The 21,315-nt window shown below is 43.3% G+C and overlaps 1 protein-coding gene across 1 annotated transcript in view; it reads left to right on the top strand.

Moving 5' to 3' along the window:
- LOC126168763 (protein unc-93 homolog A-like) overlaps nucleotides 1-21,315 on the top strand; it is a 334,913-nt gene that overhangs the window by 205,680 nt on the left and 107,918 nt on the right. Inside the window, exon 3 of the mRNA XM_049920584.1 lies at nucleotides 5,565-5,766. Coding sequence (XP_049776541.1) covers nucleotides 5,565-5,766 — 202 coding nt within the window. The remainder of the gene's footprint in view (nucleotides 1-5,564; nucleotides 5,767-21,315) is intronic.

The raw sequence follows: 21,315 nt of genomic DNA, 5'->3' as shown, positions 1-21,315 counted from the left end.
ATCATCGGGTGGATTTACGTTAGTTAGTATTACATATGTGTGTATGTTGTGTTACGACACAAGTTCCTCCAAAATCGTAACACAACATACACACATATGTAATACTAACTAACGTAAATCCACCCGATGATGGAGGTTTAAACCTTCGAAACGCGTCGTGGAAAAAATAAAATAAAACGGTGACTGGTAAACTTGTTGTTTCATTTAGCGACGTTCACCATTAATTGATTAAAGTTAAGTATTCCACCAGCTACGTCCGTTTTCTCTAAAGTCTAATTTCCTTGTCCTGTTCCAGACCTCACGCCAGCCTGCGTGAGCTAAAACGCGTGCCTTTCGGCTTCCTCTAATAACACGGGGTTGGCCTTCCTGCCAATCCACAACAATCCTTACCTGAACGAACCACAATTTTGCTGGAAGAATGGAATAAGATTCCACTAAAAACCATGCGGGACCTTTATTTATCCGTTCCGAGACGATTGGAAGCTGTTTAGAATGCCGAAGGGTTTCCTACACAGTATTAAGCATGGAAATTTATTTTGTTGTTGGTGTCTCCATATTTTTGTCCAACCCGTGTAGCATTTCATGAGGAGTATGCTGTGGACACTCCTATCTACCAAGATGCGTTCACAGGGTCCACACATACATTCGTGATCTACATCTACATACTCTGCAAATCACATTCAAGTGCCTGGCAGAGGGTTCATCGAACCACCTTCACAATTCTCTATTATTCCAATCTCGTATAGCGCGCGGAAAGAATGGACACCTATATCTTTCCGTACGAGCTCTGCTTTCCCTTATTTTATCTTTGTGATCGTTCCTCCCTATGTAAGTTGGTGTCAACAAAATATTTTCGCATTCAGAGGAGAAAGCTGGTGATTGGAATTTCGTGAGAAGATTCCTTCGCAACGAAAAACGACATTCTTTTACTGATGTCCATCCCAAATCCTGTATCATTTCTGTGACACTCCCTCCCATATTTCGCGATAATACAAAACGTGCTGCCTTTCTTTGAACTTTTTCGATGTACTCAGTCAGTCCTAACTGGTAAGGATCCCACACCGCGCAACAGTATTCTAAAGAGGACGGACAACCGTAGTGTAGGCAGTCTCCTTAGTAGGTCTGTTACATTTTCAAGTGTCCTGCCAATAAAATGCAGTCTTTGGTTAGCCTTCCCCACAACATTTTCTATGTGTTCCTTCCAATTTAAATTGTTTGTAATTGTAATACCTAGGTATTTAATTGAATTTACGGCTTTTAGATTAGACTGATTTGTCGTGTAACCGAAGTTTAACGCGTTCCTTTTAGCACTCATGTGGATGACCTCACACTTTTCGTCATTTAAGGTCAACTGCCACTTTTCGCACCATTTCGATATTTCTTATAAATCGTTTTTCAGTTTGTTTTGATCTTCTGACTTTATTAGTCGATAAACGACAGCATCATCTGCAAACAACCGAAGACGGCTGCTCAGATTGTGTCCCAAATCGTTTATATAGATAAGGAACAGCAAAGGACCTATAACATCACCTTGGGGAACGCCAGAAATCACTTCTGTTTTACTCGATGACTTTCCGCCAATTACAACGAACTGTGACCTCTCTGACAGGAAATCACAGATCCAGTCACATTACTGAGACGATATTCCATAAGCAGGCAATTTCACTACGAGCCGTTTATGTGGTACAGTGTCAAAAGCCTTCCGGAAATACAGAAATACGGAATCGATCTGAAATCCCTTGTCAATAGCACTAAGCACCTCATGTGAATAAAGAGCTAGTTGTGTTTCAGAAGAACGATGTTTTCTAAAACCATGTTGACTGTGTGTCAATACGTTTTCTTCGAGGTAATTCATTAGGTTCGAACACAATATATGTTCTAAAATCCCTCTGCATATCGACGTTAACGATATGGGCCGTGATTTGACGAACTCTCAAGCAACCTACCGCACCTCAAGTGGTCCACTAAATCGCGTGATCCCTATTCCTCAGAAAATGTTCGGAACTATTTGGACGAATAGGTGAATAGTAGAAATGAACGTCCCGCCAATTTGGTAGCTCTACGAGATTTAATTATCAATGAATGATTTCAGCTGGACATAGCAGTTCTGAAGAACTGCATGGACTTTGTTCCTCGGAGAGTTATTGCTGAATCAACCAGTTTTCGGCTATGTTTTCTGCACGCCAGTTTAATCTGAATGCTAAAATCGGTATATGAAATATCCACTATTCGGTTTTTTAGTCCTCTTACGTATTTCCTGTAATAAACGTAGAACGCGAACAAAGGCTGAAAAATTTAGTCTCTCAGTTTCAAGGTACCTAGAATCAAAATACTATATGACATAGAAGAAAACTTAGTCCATCCACAATTCGCTGCTTTTCTCGAAAAGTGATAAGTGTTTGAATACTACAAAAAATCACCAGTATTCTCCCACTGATTCAAAGTTTTTGAAACTCTGCTCAAAAATGTAATTTACATCGTACCACGATTCGGGCACTGGGAATGGTCAGTGCTAAGGTGGAACCTCAGGTTGAAGAACTCTGTTTTTCGTGTTAATATGTCCGTTTTGAAAGGCTGCATGTAGATAAAGACATATGCATATGCAGTAGATCATGCACTATCTGTTTTCGCTGTATATTATGAATGATTTGTTAAGTTTTAAATTTATTACTCTTACTATAATTCCCTTCCATTTTTATTATTTCGTAGAAACAGCGGAAGATTCTTCAATCTTTTAAGGCAAATGAAGCTTTGTACTTCATTGCTAAATCAATTTGTGAAATAATTTCGAAACTGGGGTTGGTGCCCTTCTGCAACGCAGTGAATGCCCGGTGACAACAGCGACAAACTCTCTCACATAGACTAGATTGGAGTGAGTCTTGCACACTGCAGGCAAAGCGTACCCTAAGCCACGACACACGGCAATGAGGACATTATCATCTCAGCAGTGCCGTACCGATCTTCACGCCATGTGTTTGTTACTCGTTTCTGGATATAGATTTGATGGCTTCTATTACAAAATACACACGTTTGAATTCCACAGAACGAAATACAGTGGCGTTCGATAAAAGAATGCTTTGTGAGGACGCGTTGCACTTTGGGAAAATATCTTACATTTCTTCGAACATACGATTTTATTCGTAAAATTTGCATCGGTTTGAAATACTGCGTTATTATAGAAAACACTAAAAGTTATGAGTACTATTTTAATTGTTATTAAAAAGGCACTTATCGCTTGCTATTAAAATAGCACTAACCGCTTTTCCCATTTGCTATAATAACGCAATATTTCAAATTGTTATTAAGATAAAACTGATCGCTTGTTATTAAAATAGCACTGATCGCTTTTCCTATTTCCTATAATAACGCAATATTTCAAACTGATGCAAATTTTATGTATAAAAAATTACTCCTTGTTTTAAGAAAAAGTTTATTTAAAAGCGGAATCTTTTTAACACTGCTGTAATGGCTAATTGATATTTCGGTTTTTTACTCGGTTGTTAGTAAAAAATAAAAAACATGTTGTAATCGAGACCAAACAAATAACGAAAACTACCATTTACTGAGTGCCAAAATAGCTGTATCGCTTTTAACTGGTCGGTTTTTTCCATCCTCAGGCCGGTATCAAGGACAGTGGCGGGGTAACACGGTACTGACGTGGTGTCTCCTGGGTGTGTGTAATTTTTCAGCCGGCGTGCTTGTCAGATGTGTGGTGTTCGGTTAGTGACAGCAGAGCTAGTCATTAGGTGCCTGCAGTTGAATGTACACTACTGCACATTAAAATTGCTACACCACGAAGATGACGTGCTACAGACGCGAAATTTAACCGACAGCAAGAAGATGCTGTGATATGCAGATGATTAGCTTTTCAGAGCATTCACACGAGGTTGGCGCCTGTGGCGACACCTACAACGTGCTGACATGAGGGAAGTATCCAACCGATTTCTCGTACACAAACAGCACTTGATCGGCGTTGCCTGGTGAAACATTGTTGTGACGCCTCGTGTAAGGTCGAGAAATGCGTACCATCACATTTCCGACTTTGATAAAGGTCGGATTGTAGCATATCGCGATTGCGGTTTATCGTATCGCGACATTGCTGCTCGCGTTGGTCGAAATCCAATGACTGTTAGCAGAATATGGAATCGGTGGGTTCACGAGGGTAATACGGAACGCCGTGCTGGATCCCAGTCGAGATGACAGGCATCTTATCCGCATGGCTGTAACGGATCGTGCAGCCACGTATCGATCCCTGAGTCAACAGATGGGGACGTTTACAAGACAACAACCATCTGCACCAACAGTTCAACGACGTTTGCAGCAGCACGGACTATCAGCTCGGAGACCATGGCTGCGGTTACCCTTGACGCTGCATCACAGACAGGAGCACCTGCGATGGAGTACTCAACGACGAACCTGGGTGCACGAATAGGAAAACGTCATTTTTTCGGATGAATTCAGGTTCTGTTTACAGCATCATGATGGTCGCATCCGTGTTTGGCGACATCGCGGTGAACGCACATTGGAAGCGTGTATTCGTCATCGCCCTACTGGCGTATCACCCGGCGTGACGGTATGGTTAGGCGCGCAGTCCGGAACCGCGGGACTGCTACGGTCGCAGGTTCGAATCCTGCCTCGGGCATGGATGTGTGTGTGATGACCTTAGGTTAGTTAGGTTTAAGTAGTTCTAAGTTCTAGGGGACTGATGACCACAGAAGTTAAGTCCCATAGTGCTCAGAGCCATTTGAACCATTTTGACGGTATGGGGTGCCATTGGTTACATGTCTCGGTCACCTCTTGTTCGCATTGACGGCACTTTGAACAGTGGACGTTACATTTCAGATGTGTTACGACCCGAGGCTCTACGCTTCATTCGAACCCTGCGAAACCCTACATTTCAGTAGGATGATGCACGACCGCTTGTTGCAGGTCCTGTACGGGCCTTTCTGGATACAGAAAATATTCGACTGCTGCCCTGGCCAGCACATTCTCCAGATCTCTGAGCAATTGAAAACGTCTCGTCAATGATGGCCGAGAAACTGGCTTATCACAATACGCCAGTCACTACTCTCGATGAACTGTGGTATCGTGTTGAATCTGCGTGGGCAGCTGTACCTGTACACGCCATCCAAGCTCTGAGTCAATGCCCAGGCGTATCAAGGCCGTTATTACGGCCAGAGGTGCCTGTTCTGGGTACCGATTTCCCAGGATCTATACACCCAAATTGCCTGTGAATGTAATCACATGTCAGTTCTAGTATAATATATTTGTCCAATGAATATCCGTTTATCATCTGCATTTCTTCTTGATGTAGCAATTTTAATGGCCAATAGTGTATGTCGTGGTGCCGCGCGGGATAGCCACGTAGTCTAGGGCGCCTTGGCACGGTTCGCGTGGCTTCCCCCGTCGGAGGTTCGAGTTCTCCCTCGGGCACGGATGTGTGTGTTGTCCTTAGCGTAAGTTAGATTAAATAGTAGTAAGCTTGGGGACTGATGTCCTCAAAATTTTAGTCCCATAGGAACTTACCACAAATTTCCAATGTTTATGTGGTGCTGTGCGTGCAGTGCTGACGGCGGGCTCCGACGCGGAGGTGGCGGCCGGCGTGTCGTGCGGCGCCTCCTTCTGCCCAAGCGAGCCGGACGCGGACGCGAACCCCAACCTGCAGCGGCCGCCGCTGTCGCAGCTCTACACGCTCAACGGCGTCTTCCTGGGCTGCATGGTCGCCGCCGCCACAGCCGTCGCCGTCCTGCTCGCCCCTCTGGATAGGTGAGGGTGCTGACACCCACACACTACAGTTTTTCTTCTCGTAATGCGTATCTTCAATTCTCACTCCAAAGGAGTGCCAGTAGGCTGATGAAAGAGTATTTTTGGACTGGGAGAAGAGCGATTTTTGAAATTTGTTACACGACATTTTTTCCTAGGAACAGTCACGCAATGTTTGTAAAATCTTAATGGTAGACCCATTTCATCGTAATAGCAGGGTCATTCCATAAATTATGACAACTATGATATACAGGGTGAAAAGTATTTAAACCGACTAATTCTGGGAGGTTGTAGGGGACATCAAAACAAATATTTTCTTCCCTAATGTCATTTTTTCCTATGAGGAGTATTTAAGCCGGTAGAGAAAGATTTCTCTGGAAGCAAATTAATTAAACCAACAAACACTTTTCCATTTTTTATGACCAAAAGACAACACATTAGCTCAACCCAATTTCAATTACAGTAGATTTTAAAAACGCCTCCATTGACACGTAAACAAAGGTTACATCGTCGGATCATGTTCTGTCTGACACGGGCAAAAACCCCAGGAGTATCCTGAATTGTTCCTGCTGCTATGACTATCCGGGCAACCAGATCCTCTTATGATGCAACAGGAGTTGTGTAAACAAGGTTGCGCATCTCTCCCCACACAAAAAAAATCCAGAGGGGACATATCTGGGTATCGAGCAGGCCATGGTACAGGACCATCTCTGTCAATTCACGTTTCTGGGAGCCGTCGGTCCAGGAATCGACTCACACGACGACTGAAATGCGCCGGCACCCCGTCATGTTGGAACCACATGCGTTGTCTTGTAGGGAGCGGGACGTCTTCCAGCATTTCTGGCAATGCTCTGGCGAGAAGTAATAGTGACTGCCATTTAATGGCCTAGGTAGCAGATACGGCTAAATTAAACAGTCCCCAACAACACCGACCCACACATTAACGAAGAACCGCACTTGATGAGCGCTAGTAACTGTGGCATGCGGGTTATCCTCACTTCAAACATGCGAATTGTGAATGTTGAAGACTCCATCACGCCCGAACGTTGTTTCATCAGTAAACAACACAGAGGATGGAAATGTAGGATGCATTTCACTCTGTTCCAGGTACCACTGGGAAAACTGTGCTCTGGGTGGATAATCAACTGGTTCCTGGTTGTGTACACGCTGTAAGTGAAATGGACGTAACAATTGCTCTCTAAGGACTGTTCTTACATTCGTCTGATTCGTCCCCATGTTACGTGCAATTGCACGAGTGCTGATTGAAGGATCCCGCTCCACATGCTGCAAGACAGCTTCCTCAAATTGCAGCGTTCTTGCCGTGCGACGGCGTCCCTGTCCAGGTAATCTGCTAAATTACCCGACCTCACACAGACGTTGGTACACAGCAGCACAGGTCGTATGATGCGGGATACGGCGATTAGGATATTGTTGTTGATAAACCCGCTGTGCAGCTCGTCCGTTGTGATGCGCTATGTAGTACGCGCCAACCATATCAGTCTACTCACTCCAGGTGTATCACTCCATTAGTAAACAGAGACAATGCACTGCTACACTGGTGGACAGCAGTTGCCTACAACTGAAGAGCGTAATACGCCCTCTAACAACTTAAGATCATAATACGGCCCCTAACAACTGAAGAGCGTAATACGGCCTCCACCGGTTTAAATAATCCTTATAGGAAAAAATGACTTTAGGGAATAATATTTGTTTTGATGTCCCCTACAACCTCCCAGAGTTTGTCGGTTTAAATACTTTTTACCCTGTATTTTGCGAATGTGTGGCAATACCGTAATCGCAGCAAATTCATTCGAAAACCCGCAATAAACATTATCGAAATCATCCGACGTATTTCAATTGCATGCCAGGATGGCTCGATACCAGCCCCTGAAACATACACTGTAAGGCTGTCCATGCTACAAGATGGATGTTCCCCCTCTCACCCTACTCACCAGACGTCAGTCCACGCAACTTCGATCTCATTCCATTATTCAAGACACCATTGCGTGGGAGGCGCTTTGCAAACATGGCTAATGTCCTCACAGCATTTCGGCAACTGGCAGCACATACTGACGGCAATGCCATTCAGCGGCTTCCCCATCGTTGGCAATGCTGTGTGTATGTACTTTATTTTGAAGCGCAGTAGTTCATTTTGATTAATTTTTGTTCGATTTTTACTTGTGCACAGTAAATTTACACAGAATTCCAACGCATATTTTTCATTTCACCCTTTAGCATGACGTCCTGTACTGTGAAACCTTCCCGTCTCCTCTATATCAATTTTTTTACGCAACCTTCCCTTCTGCAATAACCTATGAAACCTTCCCTTAGGATTTCTATCTCTTGCTTAATAATAAGAAATGAAATCTTCCCTTTGAAATTAATTCTCTTTCTCAATCTTCGCATACAAATTTAAATGCTGCTTATTAAAAGTGATTTTCTGATTATTTCGACGAAACATAGAATGTGTCGTCGTCGTGGCCCTCAGTCGTTAACTGCAATAACCCAAAACTGTTCCTTACCTTTTTTACTGTTACGGCTTCGCCATCTGACTGCTACATCGAACTGCGACATGAATATACTTACTCTGTTTTACTATACTCTATTAGCTGCTGGTGGGCTGTCATAATAAGTGGCTGTACTTATTACCAAAGCTGACGTTATTCTTTATTAGCAAAGCTGACGTTATTCTTTAATTAATTTGACTGAAGTTACGTAATTCATAGTGAAACTTTTTCTTGACAGCAATAAAATTTTGCAAAGTTTTACGTTTATGGTTTTTGGGATGGATTATAATCAGTAATGCAATATTCCTGGCAAAAATTTATTATATTCTGAATGAAATGATTTTACAAACGTTCAAATGGGACTTACTTTTTACAATAATCTTACAACTAGCATTGCGCAAACATACCTTCAGTAGCCTTGAGTTTCTCAACAACAAAAAATTCAATAATATTAGTTCCTCTTATGATAATAGCTAGCTGATGTCTCTGTCCATCCGTTTATAATCTCTTGTAAATCATAGCTGGTGGCTGGCAGGTACTGTCTCAACCTCTCCTCTCAACCTCTCGCTTCAGACCTGCTACCGACTCGCTTCACATCTCGCTGACTACTGATTTCCTACGAACGCTGAAGTGCGGTCTCTCCCGCCAACAATGCTTTCTGGTGCAGCTAATCCCTGCTACCATTACAAAATGTATGAATGCGCGGTCTTTCCTACTCTTTTCTTAAAATGTATCCATAGGCGGTCTCTCCCGCCCTTTTTAAAATTATATCAATGTGCTGTCTCTCCTGCCAACAATACTTTGGTGCAGCCATTCTCTGCTACCACAATTATTTCCAACATGACAAATGTTAATTATTCCTACTTAATCCTATTAATAAAATATAAACATCTTTCACAAATTGTGGTTTGACAATAGACAATAGAAATATACACGTCTTACAACTGGAACCCTAATTTATGTTCGCATTACGATACACACTGCCGTACTGATTCAATGCACATCGTGGAATTCTCATGCTGTCGTTTTATCGCAAGATATACCATAGCTACCATGACTTCTGGAATGACCCTCGTATTTCATCAACGCTGAATAACGTGACCATAACAGTACTAGTGATTGTCGATAATTCACTAATGTAACTTAACTCTTCCGTTACTCTTTTGTTAGGATTTGCATGCCTTATGTAAATGAGAGGACGTTGAAAGCTGTACCTAGTCTGTCATGGGAGTCTCGCAGGCCGCCACTCTTTGACAAGGTTTCCCATAAGCACGCCTCGGTCAGTGGCTTGCAGGCCAACGGACAACCTTTTGCAATACAATATGGGGCGCCTGGAGTATCGTAGACAAACGTAAGCACAAGCGCCCTGGCAAGGAACGTATGACAATACAGGAGTGGCAGGAGGAGGAACGCTTTTTAACAGAAGGTACTACTGTGCACAAAAAAAGAAAGCTGAGTTTTTCTCTGGAAAGAACCGGACACCACAGATGAAGATTCCGAAAATGGAATGCGATCCCGCAGTTTTGGGTCTTTGAAATTGTGAGACACCACTGGACGTTTGACTGAAAAATACCAAATGTTTACGCAGCATATGAATTGCAGGGATTGACTAACATAGATAAATTAGAGGTTAGACAGAGAAGCTCGACTGCGTCAATGAGGACCTGTCCCATCGGTCACAGAGAGAGATGGAGAGAGAGGGATAACATTTTCTGTTTTAAACGGCAGAACATACGTTACTGGTTAACTGTCTAGAGGATAGCCCAGGGAAGGGGACTAGCGTTTTCTAAGGAGCATTTTTACCAGTCGGCGTTCGGAAGATCTGAAGCTCAGCTAATCTAGATGCAGTGAAAGACGTAAAACCTGGCAATTCGAAGTTTCCTTTTAGTAAACATTCGATCAGAAATTATCTGATCTTCAGGGATCTTAATCTTCGGGAGCCTGCATCAGCAGACATCACCTCCACTGACCTGCCGAGCCAACAGAGCTGATGCGTCGAGAGACTTCGAGAAACTCAGTGCCATTTGCACTTTGACACTTGCGATGGTCGTTCATGCAGCCAATAACTCTTTCTGCACCCACTTCGGCCTCCACCTACAATGTACACTACTGGCCATTAAAATTGCTACACCAAGAAAAAATGCAGATGATAAACGGGTATTCATTGGACAAATATATTATGCTAGAACTGACATGTGATTACATTTTCACTCAATTTGGGTGCATAGAGCCTAAGAAATCAGTACCCAGAACAACCACCTCTGGCCGTAATAACGGCCTTGATACGCCTGGGCATTGAGTCAAACAGAGCTTGAATGGCGTGTACAGCTACAGCTGCCATGCAGCTTCAACACGATACCACAGTTCATCAAGAGTAGTGACTGGCGTATTGTGCGAGCCAGTTGCTCGGCCACCATTGACCAGACGTTTTCAATTGGTGAGAGATCTGGAGAATGTGCTGGCCAGGGCAGCAGTCGAACATTTTCTGTATCCAGAAAGGCCCGTACAGGACCTGCTACATGCGGTCGTGCATTATCCTGCTGAAATGTAGGGTTTCGCAGGGATCGAATTAAGGATAGAGCCACGGGTCGTAACACATCTGAAATGTAACGTCCACCGTCCAAAGTGCCGTCAATGCGAACAAGAGGTGACCGAGACGTGTAACCAATGGCAGCCTATACCGTCACGCCAGGTGATACTCCAGTACAGCGATGACGAATACACGCTTCCAATATGCGTTCACCACGATGTCGCCGAACACGGATGCGACCATCATGATGCTGTAGGATTCATCCGAAAAAATGACGTTTTTCCATTCGTGCACACAGGTTCGTCGTTGAGTACACCATCGCCGGCGCTCCTGTCTGTGATGCAGCATCAAGAGTAACCGCAGCCTTGCTCTCCAAGCCGATAGTCCATGCTGCTGCAAACGTCGTCGAACTGTTCGTGCAGATGGTTGTTGTCTTGCAAACGTCCCCATCTGTTGACTCAGGGATCGAGACGTGGCTGCACGATCCGTTACAGCCATGCGGACAAGATGCCTGCCATCTCGACTGCTAGTGATACGAGGCCGTTAGGATCCAGCACTGCGTTCCGTATTACCCTCCTGAACCCAGCGATTCCATATTCTGCTAACAGTCATTGGATCTCGACTAACGCGACCAGCAATGTCGCGATACGATAAACCGTAATCGCGATAAGCTGCAATCCGACCTTTATCAAAGTCGGAAACGTGATGGTACGCACTTCTCCTCCTTACACGAGGCATCACAACAACGTTTCACCATGCAACGCCAGTCAACTGCTGTTTGTGTATGAGAAATCGGTTGGAAACTTTCCCCATGTCAGCATGTTGTAGGTGTCGCCACCGACGGCAATCTTGCGTGAATGCTCTGAAAAGATAATCATTGGCAAATCACAGCATCTTCTTCCTGTCTGTTATATTTCGCGTCTGTAGCACGTCATCTTCATGGTGTAGAAATTTTAATGGCCAGTAGTGTAGTTTGGTGAGATCGTGCCGCAACCGTTGGGACATTAAAATCATTTTATAGTATTTCGATTGCTTCAAACTGCATTTCGAAGATTCCAATTTAGATTCAATGAACAGTCTGCTTTCAACTCCAACCGCAGGTCCAACTTATCCCCTTCTATGGTACTATTTGTCTTTTCAATTAACATCATAACAGTCATGGTGCAACTTCGCAATTGCAATTATTTCACTTGCACGTTAATAGAATCTTGCCCCCAGACCCCTCTGTCAGATGTGGGAATTCTTTGTTGTAGTAACATTGGTACTATTTGCCAGTTGTTTTATCGAAATAATCTAAATGATTTGTGATTCTAGTTTCATTTAGTAATCATTGGATTCCTAATTTATAACTTTGGAGGGTGATTAAATAACATGTGCCAGATGTAGGGCTTATTTACATACGTAACTTCCTCCACCATACGACGTCAACAAGCAATTTATTATCTTTTGTGTTTTTCTTTTCCCGAGTTGGTTTTGGTTTTGGGGTCAAAATGGCTCTGAGCACTATGGGACTTAACATCTGAGGTCATCACACGCCTAGAACGTAGAACTACTTAAACCTAACTAACCTAAGGACATCACACACATCCATGCCCAAGGCAGGATTCGAATCTGCGACCGTAGCCGTCGCTCGGTTCCAGACTGTAGCGCCTAGAACCGCTCGGCCACCCCGGCCGGCTTGGTTTTGGGGGTAAATTATAATACCGGCATTCACCTTACAAATGAAGAAACCCCATTAAAACATCACTTCGGACCATTTCGTGATATAATAGTTATTTCCTAGTTCTTGGCTTTCTTAGAAGAGGTGGTTGATATTGGTGGATGGCCCTGTTTGTGGTTCGATTTCGTTGTATTCTTCGTCTGTTTTTCTTATGCATCGAGCTGTTGTATGTTACGGGTAACGGTACTGAAATCTTGCAAAATTGAAGATAATGATTTTATGCTTCAGTACTCCCGTCGTCAACGTATTGGTACTAACAAGGAGGACAGAGCAAGTTTCATAATCCGATTTCCCAGAAACTTCGCCCCATGAAGGAGGAGCCAAAAGAAGCGAAATTGTGTCCCGGCTTATCCATCGATACTCGACCGTTTCTGAGTAAACGAAGCTCAAAGTTTTCGACGTAATTTAGATTACTTTTACAGCGGGAGAGTCTCGGCCTAAATGGTGGCGCAGTGGCTAGCGTCACGGTCTCTCACATCGAAACCTGTTTATTGTTTTTATTTTATTTTATTTTTTATTTTCTCATTTATCTGTCAGCCGCCGTAGAAGGTTATCATACGAATGTAATCTACCAAGTTAGGGAATACAAGGGCTTTATATTTATTGTAAAATTACATATTGTTTTCATTTTGTCATACATTTGTTTTATAACATATGTGTGCATTGTATATTCATGGGTTACAATCTTTTTAAATTCTCATATTCTTACTCTTCATTCTTTTATCAATTCTTACATTTTATTCTTATGTTTACTCTTCAGGAAGATTTGGTGTGACCCCGTGGTTGATACTGATCGTAAAAACATTCGAAACAAATTCCGAATACCATTTTATTTTTTATTTTCTCATTTATCTATCCGCCTACATAGAAGGTTACCATACGAATGCATTCTACCAAGTTAGCGAATACAAGGTTCAAATGGCTCTGAGCACTATGGGACTTAACATCTGAGGTCATCAGTCCCCTAGAACTTAGAACTACTTAAACCTAACTAACCTAAGGACATCACACACATCCATGCCCGAGGCAGGATTCGAACCTGCGACCGTAGCGATCGCGCGGTTCCAGACTGAAGCGCCTAGAACCGCTCGGCCACTGCGGCCGGCGCGAATACAAGGGCATTACATTTATTGTAAATATACATCTTGTTCTCACATTGTCATACATTTGTTTTATAACATATGTATGCATTGTATATTCATGGGTTACAATCTTTTTAAATTCTCATATTCTTACTCTTCATTCTTTTATCAATTCTTACATTTTATTCTTATGTTTACTCTTCAGGAAGATTTGGTGTGACCCCGTGGTTGATACTGATCGTAAAAACATTCGAAACAGAAATTCCGAATACCACGAACACTGTGCGAAGACAGGTATGCCACAGTGACATTTCTTCGTGTGAATCTCATTCGGGAAAGAAACTTCGTTAACATTGTTGAAGATTTGGCGCATTGACTATAATTTCGCGGCAAACCACACATAATGGATAATTTTCCGAAGACTGGCGTGGCAGATGATTATGAAGCAAAATAGATACATTACAGGAATTTCACCGAAGATAATTGTCTCATTCATTTATTGTTTTCTTTTTTATTTCATTCATCAGACATACAACTAATAGACGAATAAGGGCAACGTTATTTCAACATATATACTGGAAAACATATGTGTTGTAATCTTCTACTGACTTGGGTAGATAATTAGGAAGGCAAAAATAACAACAGTAATCGGGTTTAGAGCGCAGGGTGCAAAAGTTTGAAGCCGCGACACTAGCCACTGTGCCACTATTTCGACTGAATAGTTTGTTCGCTAAAAGACACATAAAATACCTCGAAAATTTCGATCGTCGTTTTCTCAGAAACGATCGAGTACGTAAGTAAAAGCAGAGACAACAGTTCGCTTATTTTGACCCTTCTTCATCTGAGTTATGGGAAATCGAGTTATGGCACTAACTGTGTTCTCCTCATGTTCTTTCCAGTTTTAGTATTAAGTTCGATGAGTCTGTGTTTGAGAGATTTTATATTGAATATTTCGTATACGGCGCTGATTGGTGTGTGTACTAAATATTGCAGCCATTCCTAAGTTTCTTATTTCTGCACTGAATAATCTGTAATGAAGATCTCATATTATTTTAATAATATTTCGTTTGACATATCGTTTGTGTGTCTTCGAATTAGTTTTAACTCTTTCGAGACGCCGGCCGCTGTGGTCGAGCGTTTCTAGGCGCTTCAGTCCGGAACCACGCGGCTGCTACGGTCGCAGGTTCGAATCCTACCTCGGGCATGGATGTGTGTGATGTCCTTAGGTTAGTTATGTTTAAGTAGTTCTAAGTCTAGGGGACTATGACCTCAGATGTTATGTCCCATATTGCTTAAAGTGATTTGATTTGAATCATTCGAGACCGGACCGAGTCACACTCTGGCACTCTCCCATAGTCATAGGCGTCATAGCTCCCGAATTACGTGTCGTGCGATAACTCTATTTTGCAGGTTCGTTCAATAGTACATGTCGATTCTGTATGGAAAATTTGTTACAAATAGAGTTAGCAACAAAGAAGGTATATATTAAAAAGTCAGGACTCTGAGATAAGGCTCCGTCTCGATAGTGTTAGAGAGTCTTGGTCGTCAACTTCTTTTGTTGTGACGATGTTTTGTGAAGTTTCCATGATAATGTAGTATCCATAGTCATTCCAAAATGATTAGCTTTCGTTTTTGTTATTTCTTGTCCACATAATTTTATGTTTACGTCTTCTGCTGTCTGGCTTTCATTTGTATTATAATTTGCGTGTCTGAAGATGTCAAATTCACTTTTGGGCATTGCGTTGTATGAGCCACAGACTGAGCCAGTTTTCTAGTTTGTGATGTACTGCTTGCCCATTTGCTGTAGTTCTTCTGTTGTCTTTTAGTGAGACCAACGTACAGTGTCATCTGCATATAACGTTAAGCCTAAGTTCCAGTGAGTTGGGCGAGATACATTGGCATTGTATACAGTAATACGATATAATAATGGAGGCGAAATAGCACCCTGTGGTACACTAGCTTCCGGAATGAAAAGTCTCAGAATATTTGCCATATAATGTGACACTTGCGGCCCTTTCATGCAGGAGTGAGATGAGAAGTTCTACGGTTTGGGTGGAAATTCTGGAAGTGGTAAGTCGCGGTGGGCACCTCTCACAAGACGACGCCAACAAGACTTACCACCAGTCGCACTTTAGCCTCAACCAAGCCACCAAAATCTAACATCCGCAGAGCAGAGTGGCTAGGAGCATTGCGCAAAGATGAAGAGCTTATGGTAATTCCGTCTGAAAAGGGAAATGCCACAATTGTCTTAATACCACTGAATATCACGGCGAACTTGCATCGTTGTTGGAAGATATCACGTACAAACGCCTAAAATGGGACCCAACTCTGTCACAGAGCAGAAAAGCGGTGGAGCTCCTGAAGAATTCTGGTCCACCAGATAGCCGTGCGGGATTAGCCGAGCGGTCTTAGGCGCTGCAGTCATGGACTGTGCGGCTGCCCCCGGCGGACGTTCGAGTCCTCCCTCGGGCATGGGTGTGTGTGTTTGTCCTTAGGATACTTTAGGTTAAGTAGTGTGTAAGCTTAGGAACTGATGACCTTAGCAGTTAAGTCCCATAAGATTTCACACACATTTGAACATTTTTTTTGTTTTGTTTTGTTTACCAGAGGTTGTCATAAAACATCTTAAAGCCCCTAGGCTGTACAAATTACCTGAAGTCCACAAGGAAGGTATTCCAATGAGGCCAACTGTTAGCGGTTCTCCTAACAACATTCTGGTCAAATATTTAACTAAGTTGATGACTCCGATACTTGGCCGCTGTGAACATCACATCAAAAACTTTCAGATGTTCAATGAGAAAATTAAACAGATTAGAGTTGGCCCAAACGATGTTCTAGTAAGCCTCGGTGAAATCACACTGTTTACAAAAGTTTCTCTCGAGGACACTGAAACTGTTGGCAGAGAATTATCCTCCTGAAACGCTGATGTTATTCTGGCATGCTATGACGACCTCCCGCTTCATGTGTGGCGGTAAATTTTATGAAATGACGGACGGAAATGATATGTGTTCTCCGTTGTCTCTAGCAATGATCGACCTTTTAATGGAATATTTTGAGGAACGTGCATTAAATTTGGCTCCCGTTCGTTCGTCTTCGTTTTATCGTGATGTCTGATCACACGGCGTAAAATTTCTTGAGCACTTCCATGAACATACGAACAGTATGCACCCAAACATCTAGTTCGTCGTCGAGCCAGAGAAAGAGGGAAGACATTTCGGTGTAATGAAAGTCGGGTGGACATTTCGGCTACTCAGCGTATCGCAAGCCGACGCTCGCTGATGTACAGGGCTATTACAAATGATTGAAGCGATTTCATAAATTCACTGTAGCTCCATTCATTGACATATGGTCACGACACACTACAGATACGTAGAAAAACTCATAAAGTTTTGTTCGGCTGAAGCCGCACTTCAGGTTTCTGCCGCCAGAGCGCTCGAGAGCGCAGTGAGACAAAATGGCGACAGGAGCCGAGAAAGCGTATGTCGTGCTTGAAATGCACTCACATCAGTCAGTCATAACAGTGCAACGACACTTCAGGACGAAGTTCAACAAAGATCCACCAACTGCTAACTCCATTCGGCGATGGTATGCGCAGTTTAAAGCTTCTGGATGCCTCTGTAAGGGGAAATCAACGGGTCGGCCTGCAGTGAGCGAAGAAACGGTTGAACGCGTGCGGGCAAGTTTCACGCGTAGCCCGCGGAAAATTGGCTCATGCCAGAACTGGAGACCGACAGCGCCGACTTCATCTTTCAACAGGATGGTGCTCCACCGCACTTCCATCATGATGTTCGGCATTTCTTAAACAGGAGATTGGAAAACCGATGGATCGGTCGTGGTGGAGATCATGATCAGCAATTCATGTCATGGCCTCCACGCTCTCCCGACTTAACCCCATGCGATTTCTTTCTGTGGGGTTATGTGAAAGATTCAGTGTTTAAACCTCCTCTACCAAGAAACGTGCCAGAACTGCGAGCTCGCATCAACGATGCTTTCGAACTCATTGATGGGGACATGCTGCGCCGAGTGTGGGAGGAACTTGATTATCGGCTTGATGTCTGCCGAATCACTAAAGGGGCACATATCGAACATTTGTGAATGCCTAAAAAAACTTTTTGAGTTTTTGTATGTGTGTGCAAAGCATTGAGAAAATATCTCAAATAATAAAGTTATTGTAGAGCTGTGAAATCGCTTCAGTCATTTGTAATAACCCTGTATATCTTAGTGCCCAGAGGTTCCACCATCCAGTTTGGAAGAAAGCAGCTTTAAATACACTGGTACACAAACACTGGTTCTGACGAGGACCACTTGGAATCGGAAATTAATCATCTAAAGCATATGTTCCGAAACAATGGCTGGGGGACACACTCAGAGAAAGAGAAACGTGAAAATGTCGAACATTCACATGATGGACCACCGATTGCATTCCTTCCTTTCATCGGCGCTACATCCAGCAAAATAGGGACAGTCCTGGGAAGACGAGGTATAAGACCTGAAGTGTTGGCAGAAGAGCCAACACTGTGTTGCTAGAGGAGGCCGAAATGCACGCGTTTAATTACACGCTGACTGGCGTGAGGTCTGGAACAGTTAAGGGAATTAATAGTAGCAAATAAAGTACGTAGTTGATATAATACTTAACTTTTATCCACAATTGGTGTACATCGCTCTTGACGGTACATGTTATAATCTCAATATCAAATGCTATGGCGCCTTGCTAGGTCGTAGCAAATGACGTAGCTGAAGGCTATGCTAACTATCGTCTCGGCAAATGAGATCGTAGTTGTCAGTGATCCATCTCTGGCTAAGTCGGCTGTACAACTGGGGCGAGTGCTAGTAAGTGTCTCTAGACCTGCCGTGTGGCGGCGCTCGGTCGGCAATCACTGACAGTGGTGACACGCGGGTCCGTCGTATACTAGCGGACCGCGGCCGATTTAAAAGCTACCACCTAGCAAGTGTGGTGTCTGGCGGTGACACCACAAGACCCATCTTCAGACCTCCTAAGAAGATACTACGCCCTGTTAATGTCAGTCTCGGTCTTAGGGTTCCTGGGATTCATTACATACCTCGTGGGCGCGGAAGCAATTACATCGGTCAGTCCATCCACACCATTTCCAAGCGTTGTGCAGAACATCAACGACATATTAAAAATCAAGAACTGGAGAAATCTGCAGTTGCTAAAGCACAGACTCACAAACAAAGATAAAATACTGCTTGACGAAACAAAAGTTTTGTCTCAGGCTCCTTCTGGGAATGTAATTAAAGAGGCTGTAAAAATATGTGTCGTAAAATTTTCAACCGTGGCAGCGGAAATAATTTTAGTGGTGCATGGAAGCTAGCTCTCGATGCAGAGAAGAGCCAGGGATGTTCGTTGCAGTGTTTACGCTACGGCGAGAGCTTTGGCGTCACCAGCGCACTCGTTGAAAGCGTCTGCGACAGCTTTATGTAATTATCGATAAATCAGAAGCCGTCCACAGGCTATATAAGACCACCACAGCAGCAATTTTATCTGTCAATTGCTCCTGACGGAGACGGTGGAGGTAATCGTTGAAAGCTCCAGGTTTTATCCTGAATTGACATGGCAAGAAGTCCGAGAATGTTTTATACAACAGTGCCGTCGCGAAGACGGTTAATACTATTTGTGGATTACGCTGGAATTTTCGTCCAACGACGTCCCACATGTGCTCGATTGGAGACAGATCTGGTGATCGAGCAGGCCAAGGAAACATGTTGGCACTGTAGAGCATTTTGGGTTATAACAGCTGTATATAGGCGAACGTTATCCTGTTCATGTTCAAATTTGCAGTCAGAGCGTGTCGAATAACCACTGCTGCTCTCTTGCTGTCATACGAAATTGCACCCCAGATCATAACTCCAGGTGTACGTTCTAACAACCCTACCACAACAAAGGTCAAAATTTAATGATTGTGGTGTTGCACACGCTGCTAAATACTGCGTTTTCGGGCAACGACAAAGTTATTATGTGGCAGGTGTCATTAGAGCACAGTTAATAAAGTCATTTCATGTAATAATGAATAAACTAGGCACTCATCTTTTCGTATTTCCCACGCTGGTCTCGTTGTAAAATCATGGCTCAATCGTCGAAAATCTAGGTGGTGATGATTCCAAGCTCGGATGCAAAGAGGCCTAGGTTTTATTCTGCTATATTCAAAAGTTTTGTAGATGCGCTTCACAAACCATTCTTGAAGATTAAACTTGAAAACATCTTCCTCGCTGTTAAAGTTTACATTTTATAAGCTGACTACAATATGCGTCTTTCCAACATGACGTCCAACACTTGACTTTCTCAAGCTCCGACACTCTAACAACTAATTAATAATCGCTTACGCGTCCAAAACTCAGAATTACAAGTACGTCAAAGATCATAGTGACAAAAGAAAGAATACACATAAGAATAATATCATTGCAATATAAACGTATCGATGTATCACAAATGAAATCAAATCTGAATGTTGTCTCAGAAATATGTTAACTACTTCTACAGAAACACAGTAGAATATTAATGGTATCGAGAGGTTGAGTTGAGGTGCCGTAATGGTTACGTAATTCAAGTACCATCACAAGGTACAGTGCGTATAGCACACCGACGGGTTGTTCGCAGGCCCCCACCAACCAAGACACGACCGTCACTGGCACCGAGGCAGAACCAACTTCCATCAGACAAGAGACCTCCCCCCTGACCTCCAATGAGCTCTCGCTTAACACCATTGAAGCCGCAAATGGTGGAGGTTTGGGTTCAGCGGAATGCATGCTGCAGGGAGTCTAGTTCGGAGCTGTCTTTTAAGTAACCGATTTGTAACAGTTCGTTGTGTCACTGTAGTACCAACTGCTTCTTACATTGTTCCTCCTGATGCAGTACGGTCCACTAGAGCCTTAAGGGGAGGTTTACTATGTTTGGTTCAAAATATTGATTTTTTTTTAATTTGCATTTTTTGATCCATAAAAGTGTTTAGAACCCACCCCTGAAACGGTTTTTCCGAATACCGAACGGAAATGTTTGTTATTCGCGGCTGAACAAAAAAGGTGACCATCGAGAGGAAAGAAAGCGTAGGACACGTAGAGAAAAGAATAGGCACGCGTCTTAGAAATGCGAAGAAACAAAACAAAGGCATCGGAGGAAAAGGACAAGGGAAGCTTACTTTTAAAATGGTCAAGGAGCTTACGACGTACTACTGCTTGGCAATCCGACGGCATTCCAGTTCGGTGGAACAGATGAAGGAGGCAATTTGGGCAACGTATTTCTACAAGTGTTCGCCGGATGACCACCCACAACCCCAAAATTGTCCGGCTGGGGAAACTAGTTGGAGCAAGTGGTTCATTGCAGAGGTTACCGGACATCTGGATGAATATCAACACGACCAGTCGCTCTCCAAAGAAGTTCAAAAAGTGATTCATCCGATCTACGAGACCCTTTCGGAGGACGAGTTATTGTACCGGCGCTTGGGAGGAAACATACAAAATTCAAATGAAAGTTTGAACGCGTGTGTTTGGAAGTTAGCCCCCAATCATTTGCATTCTGGAGCGAAGACAGTGGAGATTGCGACTTTCCTGGCAGTGAGCAGCTTCAACGAAGGGTATTCAGCAATTCTGTAGACCATGACAACGATGGACGTCACCCTCGGACTCTATTCGACACAGTTCGCCAAGCATTCGGACGATCACCGGATTCAAGCGGCCGAAAACCGCTTGTCACCGGCC

This window comes from Schistocerca cancellata, chromosome 1, assembly GCF_023864275.1.
Source record: "Schistocerca cancellata isolate TAMUIC-IGC-003103 chromosome 1, iqSchCanc2.1, whole genome shotgun sequence".
Lineage (NCBI taxonomy): Eukaryota > Metazoa > Arthropoda > Insecta > Orthoptera > Acrididae > Schistocerca > Schistocerca cancellata.
This window is presented reverse-complemented; position numbering and strand designations above follow the sequence as displayed.